A 15,011-nucleotide genomic window follows, 5' to 3' on the forward strand; every position below is an offset into this window, starting at 1 on the left:
GTCACTGTTTGCAGATGACATGATACTATACGTAGAGAATTCTAAAGATGCCACCAGAAAACTACTAGAGCTAATCAATGAATTTGGTAAAGTTGCAGGATACAAAATTAATGCATAGAAATCTCTTGCATTCCTATACACTAATGATGAAAAATCAGAAAGAGAAATTAAGGAAACACTCCCATTTACCACTGCAACAAAAAGAATAAAATACCTAGGAATAAACCTACCTAGGGAGACAAAAGAGCTGTATGCAGAAAACTATAAGACACTGATGAAACAAATTAAAGATGATACCAACAGATGGAGAGATATACTATGTTCTTCGATTGGAAGAATCAATATTGTGAAAATGACTATACTACCCAAAGCAATCTACAGATTCAATGCAAGCCCTATCAAATTATCACTGGCATTTTTTATGGAACTAGAACAAAAAAATCTTAAAATTTGTATGGAGACACAAAAGACCCCGAAAAGCCAAAGCAGTCTTGAGGGAAAAAAATGGAGCTGGAGGAATCAGACTCCCTGACTTCAGACTATACTACAAAGCTACAGTAATCAGGAGAATATGGTACTGGCACAAAAACAGAAACATAGGTCAATGTAACAAGATAGAAAGCCCAGAGATAAACCCACACACCTATGGTCAGCTAATCTATGACAAAGGAGGCAAGGATATACAATGGAGAAAAGACAGTCTCTCCAATAAGTGGTGCTGGGAAAACTAGAGAGCTACATGTAAAAGAATGAAATTAGAACACTCCCTAACACCATACACAAAAATAAACTCAAAATGGATTAGAGACCTAAATGTAAGACCAGACACTATAAAACTCTTAGAGGAAAACACAGGAAGAACACTCTTTGACATAAATCACAGCAAGATCTTTTTTGATCCATCTCCTAGAGTAATGGAAATAAAAACAAAAATAAACAAATGGGACCTAATTAAACTTAAAAGCTTTTGCACAGCAAAGGAAACCATAAACAAGACGAAAAGACAACCCTCAAAATGGGAGAAAATATTTGCAAATGAATCAACAGATGAAGGATTAATCTCCAAAATATATAAACAGCTCATGCAGCTCAATATTAAAGAAACAAACAACCCAATCCAAAAATGGGCAGGAGACCTAAATAGACATTTCTCCAAAGAAGACATACAGATGGCCAAGAAGCACATGAAAAGCTGCTCAACATCACTAATTAGTAGAGAAATGCAAATCAAAACTACAATGAGGTATCACCTCACACCAGTTAGAATGGGCATCATCAGAAAATCTATAAACAACAAATGCTGGAGAGGGTGTGGAGAAAAGGGAACCCTCTTGCACTGTTGGTGGGAATATAAATTGATACAGCCACTATGTAGAACAGTATGGAGGTTCCTTAAAAAACTAAAAATAGAATTACCATATGACCCAGTGATCCCACTACTGGGCATATACCCAGAGAAAACCATAATTCAAAAAGACACATGCACCCCCAATGTTCACTGCAGCACTATTTACAATAGCCAGGTCATGGAAGCAACCTAAATGCCCATCGACAGACGAATGGATAAAGCAGATGTGTTACACATATACAATGGAATATTACTCAGCCATAAAAAGGAACGAAATTGGGTCATTTGTAGAGACGTGGATGGATCTAGAGACTGTCATACAGAGTGAAGTAAGTCAGAAAGAGAAAAACAAATATCGTATATTAACGCATATATGTGGAACCTAGAAAAATGGTACAGATGAACTGGTTTGCAGGGCAGAAATTGAGACACAGATGTAGAGAACAAATGTATGGACACCAAGGGGGGAAAGCGGTGGGGGGTGGTGGTGTGATGAATTGGGAGATTGGGATTGACATGTATACACTGATGTGTATAAAATGGACGACTAATAAGAACCTGCTGTATAAAAAAATAAAATTAAATTAAAAAAAAATAAGGTACATCCATGTTGCTGCAAATGGCATTATTTCATTCTTTTTTATGGCTGAGTAGTATTCCATTGTATATATGTACCACATCTTCTTTACCCATTCGTCTGTCGATGGACATTTAGATTGCTTCCATGTCCTGGCTATTGTAAATAGTGCTGCAACAAGCATCTTAACCTCTGGGCTCAGCTGCCTCACCATGAAAAGGGCACCAGGATGACACTAGCCTGAATCTCACTGGGCTGGTGCGAGGATTTCATCACCAAGCCCAGCATTACCTGGGAGTGGGCTAGCAGTGAGGGTTCTCAGGCCCTGCCCCAGGTCTGCTGATTAGATGCTCTGTGGGTGGGGACCCAGAGGCCTGCCTCTTGATAGGCCCTCGAGAGGATTCTGATAAACACACTAAAAATGTGTTTTCTAGCACACATTTAAATCTAGAGTTTAAAAAATGGTCATGTTAAATTAATCACGTGGCCACACTAGTTGTGAATTACTCATTGGAAGCACCCTGGCCTTTCATATCAGCAAGCCGGTGAGTCTGTGGATCTGCCCCACTGAAATCACTGCTTCCTCAGCTGTTCACAGACTTTCCAAATGGTAAGACTCACCTTGGGCACATCTTACTAAAAAAAAGTCTGGAGCTCCACCCAAGAGGGTCTCAGAACCTCCAGAAAATTCTCTAGGCTTGTGTTCTGAATGAGCCCCCTCAGTGATTCACCACACAGGTGATGTTCTTTGTCTATTTCTCTAGAACATAACCTCCATCAGGGCAGAGGAGGTGCACAGTACATGCAAATTAACCTCCATCAGGGCAGAGGAGGTGCACAGTACGTGCAAATAAATCAAGTAATGGATTAAGTCATTTTTATTGAATTGTCTTGTTACCCAACGTGATTGTAGTTTCCAGAAGGGAGGACAGCTTTCTTTTTAATTTTCTTCTAGTAACTGAGGTATTGATATGATTACAACAGAGAAGGGACCCAACATATCTTACCAGATCACCGATAAGCGGACACATCTTCTCACGCTCATCTATTCATCTGATCAAATTCATATAAGCACCGAAAGTCATATGGAGTTAAAAAGCAGATGTGATACACAGTTCGTGGCGTAGAACTGGGGGTAGTTCTGCCGACTGCAGAATATTGTGCATTGTTCCTCTAGACATTGACAGAGGGTGACGCAATTAGAGTTTAGACTGTCCCCTTGTCCTGATTGGGTTGGGAAGGAGGGGAAGCTGCATGTACCGAGTGCACTAACCAGATCTCACTGCTGCTCCTGCTGTGTGAGTACCTAGAAAGGCCACAAGGAGTGTGATTTCACACACACACACACACACACACACACACTCACACAAGAGCAGGAGAGACCAAATAGCCCAAACGAATACGGCAGGCTACAGAGCCCATTTTTTTTGTTTGTTTGTTTGTTTCATATTTCAAGCAACAACAAAATAAAATTTTTTGCTCAGTTCATTGCATAACAATTTCTACCCAGTCCATTACACAAGAATCTTTTTTTAAATTAATTTTTATTGGAGTATAGTTGATTTACAATGTTGTGTTAGTTTCACGTGTACAGCAAAGTGAATCAGTTATACATATACATATAATCCACTCTTCTTTAGATTCTTTTCCCATATAGGCCATTACAGAGTATTAAGTAGAGTTTCCTGTGCTATACAGTAGGTCCTTATTAGTTATGTTTTATAGTAGTGTGTATATGTCAATTGCAATCTCCCAATTTATCCCTCCCCTCCCCTTTCCCCCTTGGTAACCATAAGTTTGTTTTCTACATCTGTGACTCTATTTCTGTATGGAGCCCGTTTTCCTTGTAAATGTTATCCTAAGCTTCTCACTGGCTCCCCTGGATGGAAGCTTAAATACATCTGAGAGAGTGCAAGGGATCTGCAACTTTGCTTTGTTTAACCTCATGGTAATATGTTTATGTGAATTTCTATCCCATGGAAATTTAACATCTTCACACATATGTTAAAAAAATCTTTGAAGGAGACACACTGCAGTAGAAACGAGAGGCTCCTATAGTAGCCAAAGTATACAATACTATTAGGATCCACTAGTTATCTGCATGTTGGTTTACATTTTTAAATGGAAAATTTTATTGAGATTGTCGATTCACGTGCAGTTGAAAAATTAGTACAGAGAGATTCCTTTTACACTTTCTCAGTCCCCGCCAATGGTAACTATTTTTTTTCCATTTAAAAAAATTGTGGTAGTGATTACATTTATATAGATTTCTAGAGAATACAAGCTAATCTACAGGAACAGATCAGCGGTTGCCTTGGGACAGGACTGGTATTCAGCGAGGAGTGGGGAGAGGCAGGAGGGATGGAGTATAAGAGGGCATGAGGAAACTTTGTGGGGGATGCATATGCTCATCATCTCATGTTGGCAGTTCACAGTATATGTCAAAATTTGTCAGATTGTACCTTTAAGTATGTGTAGTTTATTATATATCAATTATACCTCAATAAAGCTATTTTAAAATAAAACCTAAAAAAAATTGTGGTAAAATACACATAACAAAAATTTACCATTTTAAGTGTACAGATTAGTGGCATTAAGTTCAACCACAGTGTTGTGCAAACATCACCACCATCCATCTCCAGAACTTTTTCATCTTCCCAGACTGAAACTCTGTCCCTATTAAACACTCACTCCCCATCCCCCTTCCCCTCCCCCGGCCCCTGGTAACCTCTATTCACTTTCTATCTCTATTAATTTGCCTGTTCTTGATACCTCATATAAGTGGAATCGTACAGTATTTGTTCTTTTGTGTCTGGCTTATTTCACTCAGCATAATGTCCTCAAGGTTTATCCATGTTGTAGCATGTGTCAGAATTCCTTCCTTTTTAATGCTGAATAATGTTCCATTGTATGGATGGGCTACATTTTGTTTTTCCAGTCATCGATTGATGGACACTTGGGCTGCTTCCACATCTTGGCTGTTGTAAATAACGCTGCTATGAACATGGGTGTGCAAATATCTGTTCAAGTCCCCAGTGGTAATCTTTCGCAAAATGATAGTATAATATCACAGCCTGGAGAGAGAAATACATATTTTTCCCATTACTCCCCCCTGCCCCCCAGCTTTATTGAGATATAACAGGATATTGACACGGATACAATTCACTGATCTTATTCAGATTTCCTCAGGTTTGCTTGTACTCATTTGTGTGTGTGCCTGTGTGTGTCTTAGGTTCCATTCAATTGTACCACCTGTGTGGGTTTGCACATCCACCACCACAGTCAAGAAATGAAACAGTTTCAATACCATAAGGAATCCTAGTGCTGCCTTTTTATAACCGCACACACACCTCCTCTGGCAACTGCTAATCTGTCCTGCATCTCCAAAATGTTGCCATTTCAAAAATGTTACATAAATGGAATCATACAGTACGGCTTTCTCTCTCTCTCAGCGTGACTGCATAATTCCCTGACATTACTTCATTCAGGTTGTCCAATGAATCAATAGCTCATTCTCTGTAATTGCTGAGGAGTCGTCCACGGTACAGATGGATCACAGTCTGTTTACCCAGGCACCTGTGTGAAGGATGCCTGGGTTGATCCCAGTTTTTGGCTATTGCAGATAAAGCTGCTATGACTATTCATGCACAGGTTTTGCGTGAACATTCATTTTTATTTCTCTGGGATTAAGACCTAAGAGTACAGTTACTGGGTCATATGACAGTGGTCTGTTTAGTTTCTTCTGAGGCTGCCAAACTGTTTTCCAGAGTGGCTGTACCATTTTACATCCCCACCTGCAATGTATTATTCCACGAGTATTCCAGTGTATTCCAGTTTCTCCACATCCTCGCCAGCATTCGATGTTGTCACTAATTCTTTTTTTTTTTTAAAGGGAACTTTATTATTTTTATTTATTTTTTTGGCTGCTTTGGGTCTTCCTTGCTGAGCAGGCTTTCTCTAGCTGTGGCGAGTGGGGGCTACTCTTCGTTGCGGTGCGCGGGCTTTTCATTGTGGTGGCTTCTCTCGTTGCAGAGCATGGGTTCTAGACACGTGGGCTTCAGTAGTTGTGGCACGTGGGCTCAGTAGTTGTGGCTCACGGGCTCTAGAGCACAGGCTCAGTAGTTGTGGCACACGGGCTTAGTTGCTCCGCAGCATGTGGGATCTTCCTGGACCAGGGCTCGAACCCGTGTACCCTGCACTGGCAGGTGGATTCTTAACCACTGCGCCACCAGGAAGCCCACTAATTCTTATTTTAGGCATTCTGATAGATGTGTAGTGATTTCTCATTGTGGTCTTAATTTACATTTCCTTAATGGCTAATGACAGTAAACATCTTTTCGCGCACTATTTGCCATCTGGATATCCTCCTTGGTGAAATGCCTAAATATATCAAGCCTAGCCCAAATCATATGTTTGGCTTATATATGTATATGTGTGTGTGAAAAATGTATTGTGATTATTATTATTTTTTTTTAAATTTTATTTATTTATTTATTTATGGCTGTGTTGGGTCTTCGTTTCTATGCGAGAGCTTTCTTTAGTTGTGGCAAGCGGGGGCCACTCTTCATCGCGGTGCGCGGGCCTCTCACTATCGCGGCCTCTCTTGTTGCGGAGCACAGGCTCCAGACGCGCAGGCTCAGTAATTGTGGCTCACGGGCCTAGTTGCTCCGCGGCATGTGGGATCTTCCCAGACCAGGGCTCAAACCCGTGTCCCCTGCGTTGGCAGGCAGATTCTCAACCACTGCGCCACCAGGGAAGCCCCTATTGTGTTTATTCTTGATGGAGGTCCAAAGTGTAATAATTCCGAACTAGTGTTTTAGAAGAGCTTATTAAACCTCAACCTAAAATAAAACATATTTAGACATATTTATAGTTAGAATAAAAGACCTATCGAATTATGACAAACGTGGGGAGTTAGGTTTTGCCCTGTAGTTGCAGGAAGTGACATGATTTAGTGCAAGTGTAACACGATATGCTGATCACTTGCTGAGCTGAGTTAAAACCTGGGCTTCCGGCTAAAAGAAATCTATTGCCCTGGGTTTATAATTTGGAAGGATGGCTTCTTGTTCTCTGCACAATGCATCTCACTGCTTGATTTGGGGAAATCATTTTCTTGTGATGCCCATTTTTCAGGGCAGGAGGTCATGTTTGAGGAATAAATATACGTTTGGTTAATAAATAAGCAGTTTCATGCCTAAGGAAGATCTGAAGAGATTACTCAAAAAGTACTCACTTTACCGTGGCAACTGAAGAGGATGCATTGCACATTTTCACCTGCTGGACGTGCGTGAGCATTTTATTTCAAGCCCTTGACGTTGAGTCAAAAAAGAGAAGTTCATTTTCTCTGCAATGGTTCATTTTAGGTGTCAATTTGGCACATGGTGCTTAGCTGTTTGGTCGAACACCAGCTTAGATGTTGCTGTGGAGATTTTCATAGATGTGATTAATGTTTAAATCATACTGAGGATGTTGAGTCAAGCTGGTGACCCTCCTTCATGTGGATAGGCCTCATCCAATCCGACATAAGAGCAAAGAATGAGGATTCCCAATGAAGAAATTCTCAGGACTGTAGTACAGAAACCCTGCCTGAGTTTCCAGCCTCCTGCCCTGTGGAATTCACACTCAACACTGCGACATCCTCTCTTCCCTGAATTTCCAGCTACTGGCCTGCCCTACAGATTAGACTTCAGACTTGCCAGCCCCTACAGTCATGTGAGCCAATTCCTTAAAATAAACATCTTTCTCTCTTTATCTGTATAAATATAAATATATATACGTGTGTGTGTGTTCTCTTTCTCTATATATGTATATATATTCCATTTCTCCAGAGAAACAGAATCAATAGGATGTATATATATGTACATCCAACATCATATTGATTCTAGAGAACCCTGACACATCCTCTGAGCCACGTGAGAGACTCCTGCCTTATAAGGCAGCAGATACCAGAGGATGTAGACGTGAATGCACAGACTCCGAGACTGCTAAGACCAACTGGGAATTGTATTTTCACCGCGTGAGGAGTGATTCTGCAAACATCTGGACTTTTATACACCTCTTTGCATTCCCACCCTTCCCTCCACACCTGGCACTCTCCTTCCCACCGGGGAAGGCGGGAGGGGCAGCTATCATTGTGCCAGGCAGCAGATGGGGAGGGTGACTGGGACCTGGACACAGGAGATGAGGGGCGGAGCATAAAGCTGTGACTTCAGTCCAGGGCTCGAGTCATTCTCCCCACTGGCATCTGAGAAGCCGGGAGTGTAATACTGATGCCTCAGGAAGCATCTCGTAAACCGGGATTCCGCGTGAGGAGCGGCAGCAAGGAGTCACCCGGGAGTACTCCTTCATTCTGTCTTCCGTGCACCAGGCATTTGGCACTGTGCTAGGTGCTGGGATGCATGGGTGGTGGAGACGGACACAAAGTTTACGTTCCAGCATGGGGGATGAGTACCGTGGAGAAAAAACAACTGGGAATGCAAGGTGGAGGCATTTGTAACATTACCGGGATCCTCTGGGAGACTGAGCCATGCATGGGTTGGGAGCACATGGGCAAAAACTCTGGGGCAGGAATGTGCCAGGTTTGAAGAATAGCGAGTGAGGAGGCCAGTGGTGGGAGGGGAATGAGCCAGGAGAAGGGCAATAGGAGATGCAGTCAGGGAGGGGACAAATGGCCTACAGGTCCCTGTGATGACCGACTTTGGTCTTTTAAATGTGTTTACATTTAAAAATTAAACTTTATCTTGGACTTCCCTGGTGGCACAGGGGTTAAGAATCTACCTATCAATGCAGGGGACATGGGTTCAAGTCCTGGTCTGGGAAGATCCCACATGCCGCGGAGCAACTAAGCCCGTGTGGTATAACTACTGAGCTGCGCTCTAGAGCCCGTGAGCCACAACTACTGAAGCCTGTGCGCCTAAAGCCTGTTCTCCGCAACAAGAGAAGCCACCGCAATGAGAAGCCTGCGCACCACAACGGAGAGTAGCCCCGCTTGCCGCTAGAGAAAGCCCTAACGCGCAACGAAGACCCAACGCAGCCATAAATAAGTTAATTTAAAAAAATAAACTTTATCTTTTAGAGCAGTTTTAGGTTCACAGCAATATTGAGCAAAAGGCACAGAGTGTTCCCATACGCTCCCTGCCCCCACAAATGGACAGCATCCCCATCAAAGCACCCCCCCCCAAATCAGTGGCGTCTTTGTTACCACTGATAAACCTAAATGGAAGCATCATCATCACCCAGCATCCACAGTTTACATTAGGGTTCACTCTGGGTGGTGTACATTCTAGGGGTTTGGACAAATGTATAATGACAAGCATCCACCATTGTGGTATCATACAGAGTAGACAGATGGCTGTAAAAATCCTCTGGGCTCTGCCTATTCATCCCTCCTTCCCCTAAAATCCCTGGAAACCACTGATCCTTATACTGTCTATATAATTTTGCCTTTTCCAGAATGTCATATAGTTGGAATCATGCAGAACAAACATAAGCCTTTTCAGATGGGCTTCTTTTACTCAGTAATATGCATTTAAGGGTCTTCTATGTCTTTTCGTGGCTTGACAGCTCATTTCTTTTGAGTGCTAATATTCCATTGTCTGGACGTATCACACTTTATTTATCCATTCATCTACTGAAGGACAGCGTGGTTGCTTCCAAAGTTTTGACAATTAAGAATAAAGCTGCTGAGGGACTTCCCTGGTCGTCCAGTGGTTAAGACTCCACGCTTACACTGCAGGGGGCACGGGTTCAATTCCAGGTTGGGGAACTAAGATCCCGCATGCCCCATGACGTGCCAAAAAAAAAAAAAAAAAAGCTTGCTAGAAACATCCAGGTACAGGTTTTTGTGTGGACATGTTTTCAACTCCTTGCAGTAAGTACCAAGGAGCATGATTGCTGGTTCATATGGTAAGAGTATGTTTAGTTTTGTAAGAAACGGCCAAACTATCTTCCACAGTGGCTGAACCACTTTGCATTCCCACCAGCAAAGAATGAGAGTTCCTGTTGCTCCACATCCTCACCAGCATTTGGTGTTTTCAGAGTTTTGGATTTCTCCCATTCTAATAGGTGTGTAGTGGTATCTCACTGTTGTTTTAATTTGCAATTCCTTGATGACATATGATATTGAACATCTTTTCATGTGCTTATTTGCCATCTGTGTATCCTCTTTGGTGAGGTGTCTGTTCAGGTCTTTGTTTTTTAATTGGGTTGTTCATTTTCTTATTGTGGAGTTTTAAGAGTTCTTTGTATATTTGGATAACAATCTTTTCTCAGATGACTTTTCAAATATTTCCTCCCAGTCTGTGGCTTGTCTTCTCATTCTCGTGATGGTCTTTGCCTTTTATTCTTGGTGAGATGGGAGTCATTGGAGGGTTTTGAGCAAAAGAGGGACATGATGGAACTGGACATTTTAACTCCTATTAAATATCCAAATGGTGGTATCTGAGAGGCACTTTTCTGGAGCTCCAGGTCCAGACAGGAGATAAACATTTGGAAATCATTAGCATGTAGATTTTTAAAAAATTAAAGTGAGGGACTTACCTGGTGGTCCAGTGGGTAAGACCACGCTCCCAATGCAGGGGGCCCGGATTCGATCCCCAGTGGGGGAACTAGATCCCGCATGCATGCCGCAACTAAGAAGCCCACATGCCACAACTAAGAAGCCAGCATGCCGCAACTAAAAAAAGATCCCACATGCCGCAAATAAGTCTGCAGGCTGCAACTAAAAAAAGATCCCGCATGCCGCAACTAAGACCTGGCACAGCCAAAATAAATAAATAAATAATAAAATTTAAAAAAAATTAATGTGAGATTCATATAAAATTAAACACTTAAAGATGAATGATTTAGTCCTATTTAGTACAACAGTGTGTAAGCATCATCTCTATCTAGTTCCAAAATATTTTCATCATCTGCCAAATAAAACCCTGTACCCATTAAGCAGTTACTCTCTTCTTACCCCCAGCCCCTAGCAATCTGCTTTCTGTCTCTATGGATTTGCCTATTTCAGACATTTGAAATATACAAACTCATACAATATGCCGCTTTTTGTGTCTGACTTCATTTGCTTAGCATGTTTTCAAGGTTAATCCAGACTGTAGCACATAATAGGACTTCGCTTCATTTCATGGCTAAATAGTCATTGAATGTATACAGCACAGTTTGTTTATCCATTCATCTGTTCATGGATATTTGGACTGTTCCAGCCTTTTGGGTATTATGAATAGTGCAGCAGTAATGAACATTTATTTACAAGTATTTGTTCAACTGCCTGCTTTCAGTGCTTTTGGGTAGATATCTAGGATGTAGATGATTTTTTTTTTTTTTTTGCCTCACCATGCGGCTTGCGGGATCTTAGCTGTCTGACCAGGGATTGAACCCGGGCCAGGGCAGTGGAAGCATGGAGTCCTAACCATTGGACTGCCAGGGAATCCCCTGGAAAAAATTTTAAAGTCACAAGACTGGAAGCCAAGGGGGTGAATGTAGATAGGGGATGAAGGTCTGAGTCTTATGGCAGGTCATTCTTAAAAGATCAGTGTGAGGAGGAGGAAGACACAAAGGAGATGATGATGGGGTGGGAAGAAACCTAGGAGTGTGTGGTGCCCTGGAAACCAAGTGAGGAGATTGTTCTAAGGAGGGAAAGTGTCAACTGTGGCCACCAGCCCTAGGAAGGTGAAGCTGAGAACTGACTTCTGCCTTCAGCAACAGGTAGGTCCCTGTGACCTGGACAGGAGTCATTTCACTGGACTAGGAAAGGCCTGAAAAGAGCAAGTTTAATGGACATTAGAGAAGACCTAAATAAACAGAGAGATATGCCATGTTCATGGATTGGAAGATGGTGATTCTCCACAAACTGGTCTACAGATTCAGTGCAATCCCAATCAAACCATGACCGTGATAAGTCACTGTTTTTGGTAGAAATTGACAAGTTGATTCTAAAATTTACATGGAAATGCAAAGGATCTACAGTAACGAAAACAATTTTAAAAAAGAACAAAGTTGGAGTACTACTTGATTTCAAGACTTACTATAAAGCTACAGTAATCAAAACAGTGTGGTCTTAGCTTAAGGGGAGGCATATTGATTAATGAACAGAACAGAGAGTTTGGAAATAGACTCACACTTTCTGTCTCAAATAGTCAACTGATTTTTGACAAAAGCACCAAAGCGATTCAAAGGGGGAAGCGAACAGCATGGAACAACTGCATATACCTATGGAAAACAATGAACTTCAATCTTACCTCACACTACATACAAAAATTAACTCATAATGTATCACAGACAGAAGTATAGTGCTAAAGGCATCAGTTTTGCTTAAACTGGGATCTCACTGTACAGCCATAAACCACTGGTCTATAGGATTATTCCTAAAAGATATCTTGTCCTTAAAACAGGACTCTTTTTTTTTTTTTTTTTTGGCCTTGCTGCATGGCTCTTGTGGGATCTTAGTTCTCCGACCAGGGATTGAACCCGGGCCACTGCAATGAAAAGTGCTGAGTCCTAACCACTGGACAGCCAGGGAATTCCCCCCAAACAAGACTTCTGATCCTTCCTTGCCAGTGTCCATGTCCCCAGTGTCCCAGCTGCAGAGAAAGCTGGAGTTCACACAGGGCCCTCCTTCTTCACCTCAGTCCCACTTCCATATTTATCCATTCTAACTCCAATTTCATCTACCTCTAGATGTGAAGACACCCTCTTCACCCTGGGCCACTGCAATGGCCTAAAGGGGCTCCCCACTTCCTCTCCTTGCTCCTTGCCCCGCCAGCCCAGTCTCCACCCTGCAGCCAGAGCAGCATGGGATTCCTGATTAAAGCCCTCCAACTGCCTCACACTGTGCTCCAGAAAAACCTCGAGATCCTTGCCACTGCCCTGCTCTGCCCTGCTACTGCCGACGTCCCCCTCACAGCCACAGGAGCTGTCCCCATGCTCTTTTCCCTCTTCAGGGTCTTGGCACATCCTGTTTCTTCCACTTAGTGCCCTCTTCCTTCGGGTCTTGGCATACAGAGAGGTCGAGCTGACGCCTCAATCCCAGGAAGGCCCCATGTTATGATCTCATCACACCCTGGGCTTTTCTTCCATTGCACTTAGACTCTCCTATCATGTATTAGTGTGATCAATGTGGGAGACAGTCAGCTGAACTCAAGGACTGTCTGCTCCAAGGGCCGGAACCCTGCCTGCAAGCCTATGACCAGCTCAGTGTCTAGCATGTTGAGGGCGCTTAAGAAATATTACTTGAGTGAATGAGAGAGACCAAAGTCCAGACTCCATTTGCCCATTTCCTGTCCACTACCCAACGTCACAAGCTAAGGTTCTGAGAACTCCCAGGTGGCCTGCTTTCAAGGATTCCTCATAACCAACCTGTGGAGGTGAGTGCTGTTACTGTTTGCATTTTACAGGTGAAGAAAAGGAAGTGTGGATGAGTCCAGTACACTTGCCTGGCATCCCCCAGCTACTAACAATGGAGTCGGGTTTTCAATTCAGGTCTTTTTGGCTTCAGCCCAAGATCTCGCCTGCTGCTCTATGCTGCAAGGGACTCACCCTGGGCTTGGAAAGGCCCAAAGAGCTTATGATACACACTCAATACAATCTCTATTATTCTTTCAATCAAAAAAAAATTTTTTTTAATTTTTTATTTTATTTTATTTTAACTTATGGCTGTGTTGGGTCTTCATTTCTGTGCCAGGGCTTTCTCCAGTTGCGGCAAGTGGGGGCCACTCTTCATCGCGGTGCGCGGGCCTCTCACTATCGCGGCCCCTCCCATTGCAGAGCACAGGCTCCAGACGCGCAGGCTCAGCAATTGTGGCTCACGGGCTTAGTCGCTCCGCGGCATGTGGGATCTTCCCAGACCAGGGCTCGAACCCGTGTCCCCTGCACTGGCAGGCAGATTCTCAACCACTGCGCCACCAGGGAAGCCCCCCCCAAAATTTTTTTTTAAGTATCTAGCATGTGGCAGAGGGGGGCGACACACTAGATGCTGGGTATTCACTAGGGACTAAAATTTACAACATCGTGTCATTTGAGTGAGACAGACAAATAAAAGGGGTACGCAAGAATTGTGAAAGAAAGGAAAAAGAGGCAGTGATCAAAAAGGAGGCAAGGCCAGTGGAGGTGATGAGTCAGCTGAGACCTGAAAAATGAGGAAGAGCCGGCCTGAGAGAAGCAGGGGTAGGGACAGTCATAGGCTGTGGGACTTGACCTTGGGGAGCGTCTGTCCAGCTGCGGAGCTAAACGCGACATACACAGACTCGGAGATACTTTAAAAACATAAAGAGACCAAGGCGCCTACAGGCTCTGGGTCTTCACACTCGGAACAAGGCTCTCTCCGTCACTGCTTTTATGTCTTGACTCAAATGTCTTCGCAGCGAGGCCTTCCTTAGCTGCCCCATTTAAAACTCCCACGACCCTTCCTGTCTTCATATCAACAAAGTGTATGTTACTTAATTCTCTAGCCCCGCGCCTGCCTCTCCCACTAGACCGTGAGCGCCACAGAGGGTGAGATTTTTGTTCGGTTCCGTAGCACCTGAGCCTGGGGCAGGTCGACAGATATCTGCTAATCCAATTAATAGCCCTAGGTAGGTTTTGCAGAAAAGGCAGCCACGGTCGGTGCCCGTTCGGCAAAGCCGGACGGGCACCACCATCCTCCGACCAGGGATGAAAGCGGTTCCTAGGTCCGCCCTTGGCCCAGGGGTCGGCTCTGCTCGTCCCCGGCCCAGCCTGTCCGCCTCCTGCCTTCACGCACGACCTTGGGGCCTCACTTACGAGTCTCAGGGTCCCTCGGCCACCCCTTCTCCTCAGACCTCGCTGCCACCCCATCCCCCCACCTCCCTCAGCCACCTCCCTCAGCCACCTCCTCCTCCACAACCGCCGCAGTGCCACCCGCTCTGCGCATGCCCGACGGCGTGGAGATGCGCGGCGTGCGGAGGACGAAGACCCCCGCGCGCAGGCGCAGGACCGTCCCGCACAGCGTGGGGAGGTGAGTCGGGCGCGCTTGGTCTCTCTGGCCCCACCCACCCTTCCCAACTTCCCCCCCCAACCCCCAGGCGGGCGCGCACGCGCGATAGGAGCGGAAGGGCGGGCGGGCACGCGCAA

The 15,011-nt window shown here is 44.1% G+C and overlaps 1 protein-coding gene across 1 annotated transcript in view; it reads left to right on the forward strand.

Moving 5' to 3' along the window:
* The window catches only part of LOC309657454 (GTPase HRas-like), a 57,710-nt gene extending 50,018 nt beyond the window's left edge, over window positions 1-7,692 (forward strand). The window contains exon 5 of the mRNA XM_082454963.1: window positions 7,431-7,692. Within this exon, the coding sequence (XP_082311089.1) occupies window positions 7,431-7,464 (34 nt within the window). The 3' untranslated portion in view covers window positions 7,465-7,692. The remainder of the gene's footprint in view (window positions 1-7,430) is intronic.
* The last annotated feature ends 7,319 nt before the right edge of the window (window positions 7,693-15,011 follow it).

Source organism: Balaenoptera physalus (assembly GCF_965194825.1).
Source record: "Balaenoptera physalus genome assembly, chromosome: 3".
Classification (NCBI taxonomy): Eukaryota; Metazoa; Chordata; class Mammalia; order Artiodactyla; family Balaenopteridae; genus Balaenoptera; species Balaenoptera physalus.